The sequence below is a fragment of the Colletotrichum paranaense genome (assembly GCF_030867605.1).
Source record: "Colletotrichum paranaense strain IMI 384185 chromosome Unknown Scaffold_3.1, whole genome shotgun sequence".
In the NCBI taxonomy this organism is placed as follows: domain Eukaryota; kingdom Fungi; phylum Ascomycota; class Sordariomycetes; order Glomerellales; family Glomerellaceae; genus Colletotrichum; species Colletotrichum paranaense.
Genome location: NW_026848961.1, coordinates 3,648,497 through 3,661,531, shown reverse-complemented (window position 1 = coordinate 3,661,531; position 13,035 = coordinate 3,648,497). Strand labels below are relative to the sequence as shown.

The window sequence follows — 13,035 nt, the reverse complement described above, 5'->3', positions numbered from 1 at the left end:
TATTTTTGAAAGGCAGGCACAGAGAACCGTTGCCTGCTCCTGAGCTTTGGAATACACCAAATAAGCGAGTAGGCAGTACCTACCCTAGAAGAGACGCGTCTTCTTGGCCTCTCTATGTTCGTTCGACCTTCTTACTTTTTGCCGGCAACAGGGGCACGGCGGGAAGGATCATCTCTTCGTGACCCTAGAGAAACCGCGCTTCGTTCTCACATTATTATCGAAGCGGACTGGAAGGCACGCCTCTATCCACCTCCCTCCTTTTGAGCAGCAGGTGCTTGCCTACCTCGATCTTGTTCTCTTCTGCCACTTCACAAACCTCGAAGACGCAGCTTGCCTCTATCGAACACGACAACATTACCCGTCTTCCTCTGCCAACTATCCAACATTGTCTCGAGTTTATTCTTCGTATCCTCATGTTTTTGTCTACTATTCCATCACCTTAATTCTCCACTACTCGAGGTCCTTGATATCGTAGACAATTCACGGAGGGAGAATCAACATGTCAGGCAACCACAACGACGGCAACCCTGCCCGTGTGTGGCTCCGCGACGATGCCTGCATGCGAACTATTGACAAACTCTGCAATCTCGGCGTCGCCGACCTTATTCCACTGCCGCAAGTTGTCGTGGTAGGTGACCCGTCTTCGGGTAAGAGTTCTGTCCTGGAGTGTATGACGGGTTTGGCCTTCCCCCGCGGTCCTGAGCTCTGCACCCGTTACGCGACCCAAATTACTTGTCGCCGCGATGCCTATGAGAGCGTCCAGATCTCTATTATTCCGAGCCAGGATTCCAACGAGGATCGAATGGAGGGACTGAAGAAATTTGGATTCTCTGTCAAGAAGAACGACCTGGCGTTGGCGGATGTCTTTATGAAGGTAAGTAAAGCCCGCATTGGGAGGCCAACGTCTTGATGCTGATAAGTACGACCTCCCTCAGGCGAACGAAGCCATGGAACTTCGCGGTGTCAACGATGGGGATGCTTCAAAGCTACCGATCTTTGCTGAAGACATTCTCAAGATTGAGATCAACAGCCCAGACGTACGTTCAAGTCTGACGTTGTCGATTCATGAAACTTGCTGACCTTGGAACACCAGCAATATCACTTGACCGTCATTGATGTGCCGGGTATTCTCCGCACGCCTACAAAGGGCCTGACCACCAACAATGACATTGCTATCGTCAGAAACATAGTCAACAGATACATCAAAGATCAGCGTACCATCATTCTGGCAGTCATCCCTTGCAATGTCGACGCATCAACCCAGGAGGCTCTGACTCTTGCCAAAGAAGTCGACCCAGAGGGGCTTCGAACTATAGGTGTTCTCACCAAGCCCGACCTTGCCACCGAGCGCGTCACTCAGCAGATCGTATGCGAACTTATTGAGGGCAAACGCCATCCCCTCCGCCTCGGATACTGTGTGGTGAAGAATCGGAGTGAGGACGAAGGAGCCTCAACGAAGACAGATCGAAACTCATCGGAGAAGGCGTTCTTCTCTGCTCGTCCGTGGAACAGGATCAAATCGACATTTCGGGTTGGTGTTAGCGGCCTCGGTACCCGTATGCGAGACTTGCTTGGCGACCTTCTCAAGAAGGATCATAAGAACATCGAGGCCAATATACATCGTAGACTCAATAACACTGAAACTTTGCTCAGTCGCCTAGGTCCTTCACGATCTCGAGCAGATGCTCAGCGACGATACCTTGCCAATATTGCATCAGGTTTCCAAGAGGTTTGTATTCGAGCTCGGGACGGAAATTACAGCGGAATGGGCATGCTCCAATACGACGTACACTTTCGACTCATCACATGCGTCGTCAATCTGAATGAGGCATTCAATAAGGTCCTCACATCGTATGGCCATACACATGAGTTTGACGGCCAAAGCTAGGAGGAGGTCGGTCCTGTTCCTGGATTCAAAGTGCCTATGGACGAGCAGTCAGCTCGTTGTCTCGGCGATATCCTGAAGCATATGGATTTCAAATGCCCCAAGCCAGTAGAAGGCTTACTTTTAGGCCGTATTGAATTTCTCTTTCATAGATCTCGCACTGCCGAGATTGGCTCGGTGAGTACCATTCTGACAACATATCATGCTCAGCATTAACAAAAGTCTAGTTTCCAGGCTCATTGCTAGCACAGACCTTCAAGGAGCAGACCCAGAGGTGGGCGCCCCTGGTTTTGAAGCATGTTAGTCAGGTTATCGTGGTCATTCATAAGTTCATTCGCATAACACTGCAACGCAAATGTGAAGGCGACAGCAACACCTTCGAGATGTTGCATGACCATCTTCTGTTGCCGAAGCTCCGTGCAGCTTATCAGCGAGCTTTGGATCATGCTCAGTTCCTCCTTGAAGTCGAGCTTAGTGGACAGCCCTACACCATGAACCACTACTTTGACAGCAATCTTCAAGTTTCACAGGCCACCAGACTTCAGCAAGCGATCAACAAGGCCATTGGCCCGGAGAGCGTCCGAAACGTCGATGGCGCTACTGCACGCAACCCGAGCACGAACGCAAGTCCTGCTTCCGGGGAAAACACGCTGGGGGCGAACAACAACAACGGAAGCCCCTTCGATTTTGCGTCTCAGCAAGAAGACGGGTCTTCCGGAGCTGCAGGCTGGTGGGTGCCAAAGTCAATGCTCTCCAAGCTTACAACCGATCGTTCCAACGCTGAGCAGGTCAGAGAGGATATCCACGACGCCCTCCGTAGCTACTACATGGTCGCTCGGAGGCGATTCGTTGATGTTGTGCTGCAGCAGGTCATATTTCACTTCTTGCTCGATTCCAAGACCAGCCCTCTCAAGATTTTCACACCTGACCTGGTCATGAGCCTGGATGACACGCAGCTCAAGATGATTGCCGGAGAGAACGCAGCGACGCGGGATAAACGCGAGGTTCTCACTCAAAACATTTTGAACTTGAAGCTCGCGCTGCAGGACCTGGAAAATACCAAGTAAGATTCCCTGGGGATTCAAGTTGTGTTGGTTTCCAGAGTTTCTGGGTTTCCAGCGTATCAGGTGTGCATCATCAACCTTGATTCGTAGAGTTACAGAAAAGAAATTATGGATTTCGTCCGTTATCACTTCAGCCTTGTGACAACAAAGCCGATGCAAGTGAAACGAGCGTATGCTCTTCCATATTCAAGTCAATCTTCCAAAGAGGCTTTCTAGTAGCCAATGATGTGACAAGGTATCTTGCCGCTAGGTAATTATCTTATGTGTAACAGATGGCGAAGACCCAAATAGCTTCTGCTCGGCCCGACCATCATGTTCTGGGAATGCCTATCTGCTCAACAAGGGTTTGCTTGGAGTACATCTTGTCGTTGCTATAAATCGTGAATAACGAAGAGAGAGAGAGAGAGAGAGAGAGAGAGAGAGAGAGACTACCACAAAGCAAGACACAACTTGTAATCCAAAAGTAAAGCCCTATGTTCCCGCAGCCTGCTTACTACTTGGTCTGATTGCCAACGGTCTTGACGGATGCCGCCGGACAATGCAGATGTCGCGCCCGAGGAACTCGACGAGGATATCCGGGCCCGTACTAAGTCCACCGCGAGCAACCGCCGGAAGTCATCGCCGTGTCGCGATCTAGCACTGTTGTGGCGGGCCGCCGAAGCAAATTATAAATCAGTCACATAGATTCTTCCGCTCTCTCTGCCTTGTGTTCATTACGGAATATACTTTGGGAGACGTAGAATGAAACATTGTAAGTTTAATGAATAAGTACAAGGAAAGGGATACTTAATTTTTTCAGAAGGTGAAAAAAATTCGTGTGGAATAGACAATGGATTCGGATGCGGCTGGTCTGACTATAACGACTAGGGAGATGAGGAGGTTTGACGCCATGGAGTCTAGACACGGACCTGTTTTTCTTAGTAGTGCTTGTGACAGTAAGACACGCATCTGTCTCTGAGTTTCCATGCTGAATAGAGAACGAAGATGACCTTGCACCCTATAGGTCAGCTATGTTGTCTGATGTCTCAGTGTGGCGTAATTCCGCATAAGAAAGGCACATTCAGCTGCTTTTGTGTAACGTCAGCTTTTAATAAGCGTCTGAGTTCTCCGGAAAGGAGAATCTTAATAGACATGTTTTAATTAATCCTATTACATTGCGACCCAGTCCACGCAAGAGCAATCATGCCGACCTCATCTCTCTCCTCAAAAAGACATGAAGCGCAACATACGACACCACACCCGTAAAACACAACCCGCTAATTACCCCAAATCCCATCAGATATTTAGGCGCATCCTTGGAAGGGAACAGGTACGCCCCGTAAATCTGCGCCAGGTTTCCCATGGCATTCACAAACGCCAGCGAAATTGCCCTCGTCTCGTTGGGCATGGACCCGAAGCTCACCGAGGCGTACGACAGCGCGAGTCCGTTGGAGGCCCAGAGCCCGGAGGCCATGATGACGAGCAGCGCGTAGCGCGCCTTGAAGTCGTAGACGACGCAGGTGACGACGGCGCAGAGCATGGCGACGGTCATCCAGGCGCCGAGGATGAGGCCGCGGAAGCGCGAGTGGCGGTCGGCGAAGTAGCCCGTCACGGCGGTGGAGACGAAGGCGATGCCGAAAATGGGGATGGTCATGTATTGGGCGGCTGTGGATTTGTAGCCGAGGCCTGAGACGAGGGTCGGGTAGAAGTAGGAGAGTGTTGAGGAGCCGACGATGGCCTGTGATGGAAGGGAAGGTGTTAGCTTTATTTGATCGTGGAAAAAAGGGGTTATTTGGTCTGCAAAACAAACTCACCATGTAGCCAACGACAAAGAGCCAAGTCCTCCAGCTCATCATGCTGAGCTTGAAGGCAGCCCAATGTCCCAGGCGAGGCTCCTCTTCCGTCCTAAGATGTTCCGCCGCACTCTGGAGCCTCCGAATCGCAAGCTCTCTCTCCTTTTCACTAAACTTTTTCAACGAAGTATTCGCCGGGAAATCAGGCAGCGCAAAGAACGCAACCAACGCAGCGCCCACCGTCGCGGCCCCCTCGACGACAAACAACCACCGCCACCCGGCGATCCCGTGCGCCCCGTCCAGCCCGCTCGTGATGGAACCCGCCAACAACCCGCCAAAGGCGCCCGACAAGATGGCGGCCGAGATGTAGACGGCGAACCTCTTGCTCTGCTCCTCCTTCTTGTACCACGACGAGAGCAATAATAAAACGCCCGGAGCGAAGCCGGATTCGAGGACGCCCATGACGACGCGGAAGCCGATTAGGGCTTTGTAGGTGGGGGTGAAGGCCATGCCGATGGTGACGGAGCCCCAGAGGCACATGATGCCGGGGAGGTAGAGGGAGGGGCGGGTGCGGGTTAGGACCATGTTGGAGGGGACTTCGAAGAGGACGTAGCCTACGAAGAAGACGACGAGGGCGATTGAGTAGCGGGAGGAGTCGAGGTCGAGGTCGCGGTCCATGCCGGCGATTTTGGCGTTGCCGATGCTGCGGATATTGTCAGTTCATAGGGTTCGAGGTTGTGTTTTGGTGAGACCGTACTTTGTTCTGTCCATGTAAGATAGGAGATACTAGGAATCATCGATGTTAGGGGCGTGTTTTCGAGAGAATTGTTCTGATCAAGTTACGAACCATAACGAAGATTAGAGGGAGCAAGTAGAGGTCGATCTTGCGGACCAATTTCTTCTCTTCATCGCTGTTGGCGACATAGTCGTCTACGCCCACCAGCTCCACGCCTTTGGAGAGAGCATGTTCATGCTCGTTGCTTGCAGTCTCGTTCTTCTCCATTGTCGACAACGTTCTGTGAGTTGACTCGGAATTTGGTAACAAGACCCTTTGGTACTCTTGAAATCTTCAAGAGAACTTTTGGATAAAAGAAGTATAGAAGCAGAGTTCCAAACAGATGCCCGGAGTTGCCAACCGAAAGCCAACCGAGAGCAACTGGCAAGGAAAAGCGTCTTATGTATTTCACAACTGTCTCCCTAACTCTCGTATATTTGCTTCGGCCGAGACAAGAGAATGATCAAAACGAGACTTGTTACCGATAGCGTCCGAGTAATACTTGTCAGCTTTGATGGAAAACCTGCCTCGGTCTTGAGTGCGGCGTGCCGCCCTTACCAGCTTACACGCAACTTGCCTAGAGGCAGCCTGGTTTCGTATGGTGGTCGTACGACCAACGAGGATTCGTAGATCATCTGAACTAAGTCATTTGGCATGTTTTCTCCCCCAATCTGGGGAACCGGGGGCCCTCAGACGAATCTTCCGAATTTTGCGGGGTCTGGGGGAGGGAGACCCCGGAAGAGCAATCAACTAGCAAACTAGCGCAAGTCAGAGGGAGGGCGTGCTGCCGCGACTCGGGGACAGTGAAAAAGAATGGGGCTGGGAATAATCGAAACTAGCCCAGTTCTTAGGAGGACCGCGTCTCGAGGCAAGCGGCTTCCCGGGAGTGGCTTGCAACCTGCAATGCGAACACCGGCTCGTGGTGTCTTTATCGTATGTGTAAGAAGTTGAGGAACATGCGGCTGTGGGTGACAAACACGGTCCGGAGTAACCACGCGATGACCCGTCTACAGCCGATCCGGAAGCTGCATCCGCACCGGACCGCGTGTCGGGAGCCTCTTGTTGTTCGATCTCTGACGAACCCCACGGCGCCGGCGAGTCTTGCGTTCATCAACGTTCTCCTCGCCCGCTCCTCTATTTACTTAAGGCAAGGAAAGGTTTTCTGTATCTCTCAGCTTACTATACCATCTAGAAGTCAATTCACCAGCTCTGTTAGTCGTTGCATCTGAATCAAAGCCGGCTTCAATCGTTCTGTTCTGCGCATCACACACATCAACACCTTCACAATGACTGGCTCATCTGACCAAAACGGCAACGGGACCGCCGCAATCCCCACCAACGGCACCACCAACGGCACAAACGATGCTCCGGCCTATCTCAGCACACTGCCTCCAGCCGGCGCTGACTGGAAGGTCTCTCTCAAGGACAAAGTCATCGCAAGTAAGTGCCCTCATGCAATATAAAGCAGGGAGGCTGTTCACCTACTAACGCCGTCCACGAAAAGTTTCGGGTGCAAACCAGGGCATCGGCCTAGGCATCGCAGAAGTCTGCCTCGCCAACGACGCCGCGTGCGTGTACAGCCTGGACATCACCGAGCCGGGGGAGCACTTCGCCGCCCTGCTCAAGCGGTTCCCCGGCAAACTTGCGTTCCAGCACTGCGACGTGACGGACTACGGGAGCGTCGCGGCGGCCGTCGACGCCGTGGTGGCCGTGACGGGTCGCTTCGACGGCATGGTCGCCAACGCCGGCGCGACCAAGCACCAGCCCGCGCTCGACTTCACGCCGGAGCAGTTTGACCGGCTCTTCAAGCTCAACGTGAACGGGTCTTGGAATTGTGCGACGGCCGCCGCGAGGGCGTTTATCAAGCTCGGATGCAAGGGGAGCATCGTCTTCACTGCGAGCATGACTTCGTACAGACCGAACCGGGTAAGTCCTTGTGTGCATGTGTGTAATGGTTGAGGTGATGGATGATGAGGGGGTTTCCCTGACTGACTGGCTGACCATTTTTTGCTTTGCAGGCCGCTCCCTCTGCACCATACGGTGCGACCAAGGGTGCCATCCGCAACATGACACATACGCTGGCCATGGAGTGGGCCGAGCATGGCATCCGGGTCAACTCAATCTCGCCTGGCTTCGTCAAGACTGCGTTGACGTACTACGTTGAGACTTCTCCTGACTGGGACACCAAGATGAAGTATTACGGTGGGATGCCGCGTCTAGCACTGCCTCAGGAGCTGGGCGGCGCGTATGTCTACTTGTTGAGCGAGACGGCCTCGTACACAACAGGTATCGATATTCCCATAGCAGGCATTGTTGGTGCTTGGTAGAAAAAGAGAGATGGAAAAGATACCCGGTCCCAATGTTAAGAGAATCAATGACGTATAATGAGCAGATTGATGCATGTGCAAATAGTTGATGTATTCGAGGAGCTCGGGAATGTGGAGTCTTCTCCTGACGGCTGAGCATCGAAGGGATTTCCTCAATACAAACATATATACTGTGGTAGTATGCGAACTTTTGACTATTTAGCCGTCGTTGATCCTTACAACTCAAAATAGTCTTCAGGGAGCGGCGATTCCCTAAGTTCCGAAGTTCCTACAAACTCTTTCTGAGCTTCCACGTCATCTCAGACAGTTCTTGAACCTGAAGTATCCCACCGGCTTCACGATGATCTGCACGGTACCATTTATGGACTGCGGTGAAATGCCAGTAAAATGATTGGTGCCCGGACGCCTGCTACTTACGCTAGTATTCACTTAGCCCCTCAATGGAAAATGCTCTGTAACATCGATCGCAGCTCAGTTGAATCTCAGTTACAGTGCGGAGCCATATCATGTCCGAAAGTCCGTTCAGCATTTAGTCAAACCCATCGTTTTCTTTGTCTGGCCGTTTGAACACTCATATCATGATGGTAATCATCTGTCGAGCCCAAAATCCATATAAATGCTTCCAATTCCGTAGTGAATGTCAACCCTTTCTCCAGCAGGTCAGCATCAGATCTATCTCCATCATCTCATTATACCGTTCGAGCCAACAGCTGTTCCCACATCTCGAAGTCACATATTTGCGCAATGACGCTCCTTGACAACGCCACCTCGAGCACGCAAGCCGTAGCCGGCCAATATGAAGGCTTCAGAGACTATCAATCGCATTTTCTATTGGGTCTTGCCTTGGTCGTTGTACTATATGGCCTCCTGCGCAACGACGACGCCAAGAAACTGCCCATCATCAACCCACAGAAATGGTTTCAACTGACCGCCTCTGAGTCTATTATGTCGTTTGCCTTAGCTGGGCGCGAACTTCTCGAAGAGGCCAGGCGAAGATTCGGGGCTACGCCGTTTCGCGTCTTGACGGACCAGGGTAAATTCATCATGCTTCTGCCGCAGCACGGTGAGGAGATCCGCAACGATCCTCGCTTTAGCGTTGACGAGCCTATTATCGAAGTAAGCTTCATGATTTATATCCTTCGTCATCATCATTATCGTGACTCTGGCTGTGTCAGTGTCAGTGGCGATGAGGTTTCGTGTCGTATTGCTGAACATATTCCCCGTGCAGCTGTTCCAGGCGAGATATCCTGGATTCGAACCTTTCATGGAGGGCGCCATTCCTACAAAGCCTCTGCAAAATGTGGTTAAATTGCGTGTCACCAAGTCTCTAGGTCAGTTGCTGGTGCCTTCTTCCTGCTCTGCTGATGAATACGTGACTAACAAGAGAACACATATGTAGCCAAGGTCACCCAGCCTTTGTCAGATGAATGCTCAGTGACACTTCAAGAGTTTCTCGGCGATACAAAAGGTGCTGCAAACATCTAAAGACTTGGTCAAAAATGGAGCAAAGACTGACATTGAAGACAGGACCACAAGAGATTGTTCTCAGAGACTTGATCATCCGCCTCATTTCAAGAATGTCAGCTCGCGTCTTTGCCGGCGAGAACTTATGCCGCAACGAGCGTTGGCTCGACCTCGTCGTGAATTACGGCGAGAATAGCGTCTTGGGCATGCGCAAATTGCGCCTCTGGCCCAGTTTTCTTAAGACCATGGCCACCAACTGGATTCCCGAATGCAGAGACCTTAAAGCTCAGGTGAAGGAGGCCTGGGATCTCGTCGCTGCCGAGCTGGAGGCGCGTCACGCTAAGAATGACGGCAAGGAGTACAACGACACCATCTACTGGTTCGAGGAGCTTGCTGCTGGGAAGCCGTACAATTTTGGGGCGTCACAGCTGATGCTGGCGGTCGTATCCATCGGCACGACGTCTGATCTCATCACGCAGGCCTTGGTCGATATATTCCAGCACCCCGAGCTAATTGAGCCTTTGAGAGAGGAGATTACAGGATGTCTCGAGAAAGAGGGGTGGAAGAAAACGGCGCTTTACAACATGAAGCTTCTCGACAGTGTTCTCAATGAGAGCCAACGCCTCAAGCCCAACCAGATTTGTAAGTGATCCAAAATATCCCGAGACTCGATTCGGTACCAGCACATAGTATTTGGCTGACCAACAATTTCGGTAGCCTCAATGTTCCGGCAAGCCACCGCCAATGTTACTTTGTCCGACGGCACCAAGATTCCAAAGGGTCACACTGTCGCAGTCTCGACGGAACGAATGAGGGACCCGGCATTCTACGAGAACCCCAATGAGTTTGACGGCTACCGTTTCCTACGTATGCGGGAGAGCGGTAAGCCGGGGCAGGAGGCGGCTGCTCAGCTGGTGACCACGAGCGTCAACCATCTTGGTTTCGGCCATGGGGAGCACAGCTGTCCGGGACGCTTCTTCGCGGCCAGTGAGGCAAAGATCATCATCGCTCATCTGCTCCTGAAGTACGATTGGAAGTATGATAACTCGTACAAGATTAAGTTGCGGAAGCACGGATTTGCGGAGGAAGCCGACCCAGACCTCAAGGTTATTTGCAAGCGCCGAGAGGTGGCAGTTCCTTTGTAAATATGTTGCATCAGAGCTACAGGAAGTTTGTTTTGTTGAGTTACTTTGTGGTATTGGGGCATGTAAATTGTACGTAAGCTTTGAGCCGAATACTCCCAGAATCGGAATACACAGAGAAGGTGAAGTGCCTCATATACCCATCCAAGTCCAATCCTCACACCAGCCAGCAGGCGCCCGTCTAGGTCGACGGGTCGGGTCAAACTGGCTGGGTGGTGGAGTGGTTTATGGTCAACAATTGATTTATACGCCAACCAGCCTATTCGACGACAGGCTTAGCGAGCACCCAAGTTCGAATCCCAGCATGAGCACCAAGAGATGTAGCCCCAATTCAGCACCGGGGGCAAACTCTTTTTGATCATTCTCAAGACCTTTGGTTCCTATATCAGGTGACCAGCCGCAAGGTATCAAGCCTCCTCTCTAGATATTTCTGTCCGGGCTGTCACCCCCAATGCCTTCTTCATGCCTTGATCCCACCCGACTGCCTCAGATCATAGTCATCAATGACTTTCACCTTTGCTGCTGATGCAGACGCCTTTAGAGGATAATGTCAGCTGATAAAGGTCCTTAAGTGTAAAAGAAGCCGGAGTCTCAACTTACGGGATCAAACTCGTATCCCAACCACTCACCAACCAAACGTCTCGCGAGCTCAATCCCAATAACGCGTTGACCAAGACACAACACCTGCGCATTGTTGCTCTTGACTGCTCTTTCCACTGAAAAGCTGTCGTGCGCCGTCACTGCCCGGACGCCGGGCACTTTGTTCGCTGAGATGGCGACCCCAAGCCCCGTGCCGCAGATGAGGATGGCCCGGTCGACCTTGCCGCTGGCGACGGCCTCGGCAGCGGCAAGAGCGAAGTGCGCGTATGCTGTCTTGTCTGTTGCAGAGTTGGGACCAAAGTCTACGACTGTGCTCACACGCGGATCAGCTTCCAGGTCCTTGGAGATTGTGGCCTTGTAGTCGAAGCCGGCGTCGTCTCCGCCCACGGCAATACGGAGACCGTTGGTTACAGCCATTTTCAAAGTTTGAGGAGGAGTACTGCAGAAGAAGAAGTATTATTGGCTTGCTTGGTGTCAAACAGAGCTCGGTAAGACGAAGAGGTTTGCAGAGGAGTACCAAGAAAGAATGAAGCCGCGTTCACGGATGAAGCGACTAGCAAACGACGGGGTTTCGGTGACTGATTCTAATGTCGCGAGATTGAAACAGACTGAATCCTAGGTCTCACCATTCCTAGCACTTGATCAGACAGCAACCAGATGTTATTGATGTCTGTAAGGCATTAACATAAGCTTGTGCATGGGTCATCAGTCCGCGCCTCGGGGCCAGTGGGGCTGGCGACCGCGAGTCGTGGGCATACGCCGGCTCGAGACTTCTCCTAGCTTGGTGTAATTCTCTGGGCACCGAGGCAGTGGCACCGGATCACGACGCTTACTGGTAGGCAGTATCAAGCGTGAAATCGCTTCATATAGACAGGAGGCTATTTCGACTTACATGAGGCTTTCTAGCAACTCAAACTTCATTGTCGGGAAAATTACCCAGTGCCGCCTTATTCACGGATTTACTTGAACCTCCATAACTTTAGCACGCAACACTTACGTGCATATACACATCAAGATCAATATGGCATCGTGGGATCCTTCAAAGAACAAGACATATCAAATTCTCAAAGCTGCCGAAGATGGCCAATATGGCGTGGTCGCGCCCATCGCCTACAATATTGAGAACATTCTCGCTTTTATCCGCGCCGCCGAAGCAAAGAAGAGCCCTCTAATCATCCAAGTATTCCCATGGGCCATCACCTTCTCATCAGGGCTCCTTGTCCATGCGGCAGCGCATGCGGCCCGCGCCGCCTCAGTACCTGTTGCCATTCACCTCGACCACGCACAGGATGAAGCCATGATCCGACACGCGGCGGATACGTTGCCGTTTGACAGTATCATGGTGGACATGAGCCACTACGAGATGGATGAGAACTTGGCCAAGACAAAGGAGCTGGTGGCGTATTGCCATGAGAGAGGTATCGCGACCGAAGCTGAGCCGGGGCGTATTGAGGGCGGCGAGGATGGTATCGCGGATACGGCGGACCTTGAGGGAGCTTTGACGACGGAAGAGCAGGTGGAGGACTTCATCGCTACTGGTATCGACTTTTTGGCGCCGGCATTTGGTAATGTGCATGGTGAGTATGGCGCCAGGGGACCCGTGTTGGAGTTTGACCGGTAAGATCCGCCCCCTTGGACACTCAGTCGGAGGCGTTACTTATCTAATGTGTCGCACAGGCTGCAAAAAATTCGCGAAAAGGTGGATGGAAGAGTTCGGGTCGTACTTCACGGAACCAATGACTTCCCCGAGGACCTGATGCAGCGCTGTATTGCTGGTGGCGTCTCCAAGGTCAATGTGAACAAGCTTGTGCTTGATGACTACTTGGTTCATCTGAAAAAGAACGCCCCGAGTCAGAATCTGACAACGTTGATGGAAGAAGGGGTCAAGGAAGCCCAGAAGTTAACGGAGTGGCAGATGGATGTGTGTAAGTCTACCGGCAAGGCATGAGGTGTAAGTAGTCCAATTTGCTCTGCCCTCAGGGGTATATAGCAGTCAATAATAGAAC

The 13,035-nt window shown here is 52.0% G+C and overlaps 6 protein-coding genes across 6 annotated transcripts; 4 read left to right on the top strand and 2 right to left on the bottom strand.

Annotated features, from left to right (window-relative positions):
• Positions 1–499: 499 nt before the first annotated feature.
• On the top strand, positions 500–2,952 carry CPAR01_04806 (interferon-induced GTP-binding protein Mx1; the record flags this gene model as incomplete). Its single annotated transcript, XM_060489086.1, has 5 exons — positions 500–874; positions 936–1,037; positions 1,094–1,729; positions 1,889–2,062; positions 2,113–2,952. The coding sequence occupies 5 exons, from the start codon at positions 500–502 to the stop codon at positions 2,950–2,952; spliced, it is 2,127 nt and encodes a 708-aa protein (XP_060353292.1).
• Positions 2,953–4,129: 1,177 nt separating this feature from the next.
• On the bottom strand, positions 4,130–5,724 carry CPAR01_04805 (uncharacterized protein; the record flags this gene model as incomplete). The annotated part of the gene is made up of 4 exons (XM_060489085.1): positions 4,130–4,666; positions 4,743–5,424; positions 5,479–5,507; positions 5,569–5,724. The coding sequence occupies 4 exons, from the start codon at positions 5,722–5,724 to the stop codon at positions 4,130–4,132; spliced, it is 1,404 nt and encodes a 467-aa protein (XP_060353291.1).
• Positions 5,725–6,782: 1,058 nt separating this feature from the next.
• CPAR01_04804 (uncharacterized protein) lies at positions 6,783–7,823 on the top strand (the record flags this gene model as incomplete). Its single annotated transcript, XM_060489084.1, has 3 exons — positions 6,783–6,936; positions 7,001–7,422; positions 7,515–7,823. The coding sequence occupies 3 exons, from the start codon at positions 6,783–6,785 to the stop codon at positions 7,821–7,823; spliced, it is 885 nt and encodes a 294-aa protein (XP_060353290.1).
• A 744-nt stretch (positions 7,824–8,567) lies between these two features.
• CPAR01_04803 (uncharacterized protein) lies at positions 8,568–10,432 on the top strand (the record flags this gene model as incomplete). Its single annotated transcript, XM_060489083.1, has 5 exons — positions 8,568–8,939; positions 9,052–9,154; positions 9,223–9,291; positions 9,351–9,929; positions 10,005–10,432. 5 exons carry the CDS (start codon positions 8,568–8,570, stop codon positions 10,430–10,432), a joined length of 1,551 nt encoding a protein of 516 aa, XP_060353289.1.
• Positions 10,433–10,889: 457 nt separating this feature from the next.
• CPAR01_04802 (ribose 5-phosphate isomerase B) lies at positions 10,890–11,446 on the bottom strand (the record flags this gene model as incomplete). Its single annotated transcript, XM_060489082.1, has 2 exons — positions 10,890–10,964; positions 11,030–11,446. 2 exons carry the CDS (start codon positions 11,444–11,446, stop codon positions 10,890–10,892), a joined length of 492 nt encoding a protein of 163 aa, XP_060353288.1.
• Positions 11,447–12,050: 604 nt separating this feature from the next.
• CPAR01_04801 (uncharacterized protein) lies at positions 12,051–12,977 on the top strand (the record flags this gene model as incomplete). Its single annotated transcript, XM_060489081.1, has 2 exons — positions 12,051–12,646; positions 12,707–12,977. The coding sequence occupies 2 exons, from the start codon at positions 12,051–12,053 to the stop codon at positions 12,975–12,977; spliced, it is 867 nt and encodes a 288-aa protein (XP_060353287.1).
• Positions 12,978–13,035: the final 58 nt, after the last annotated feature.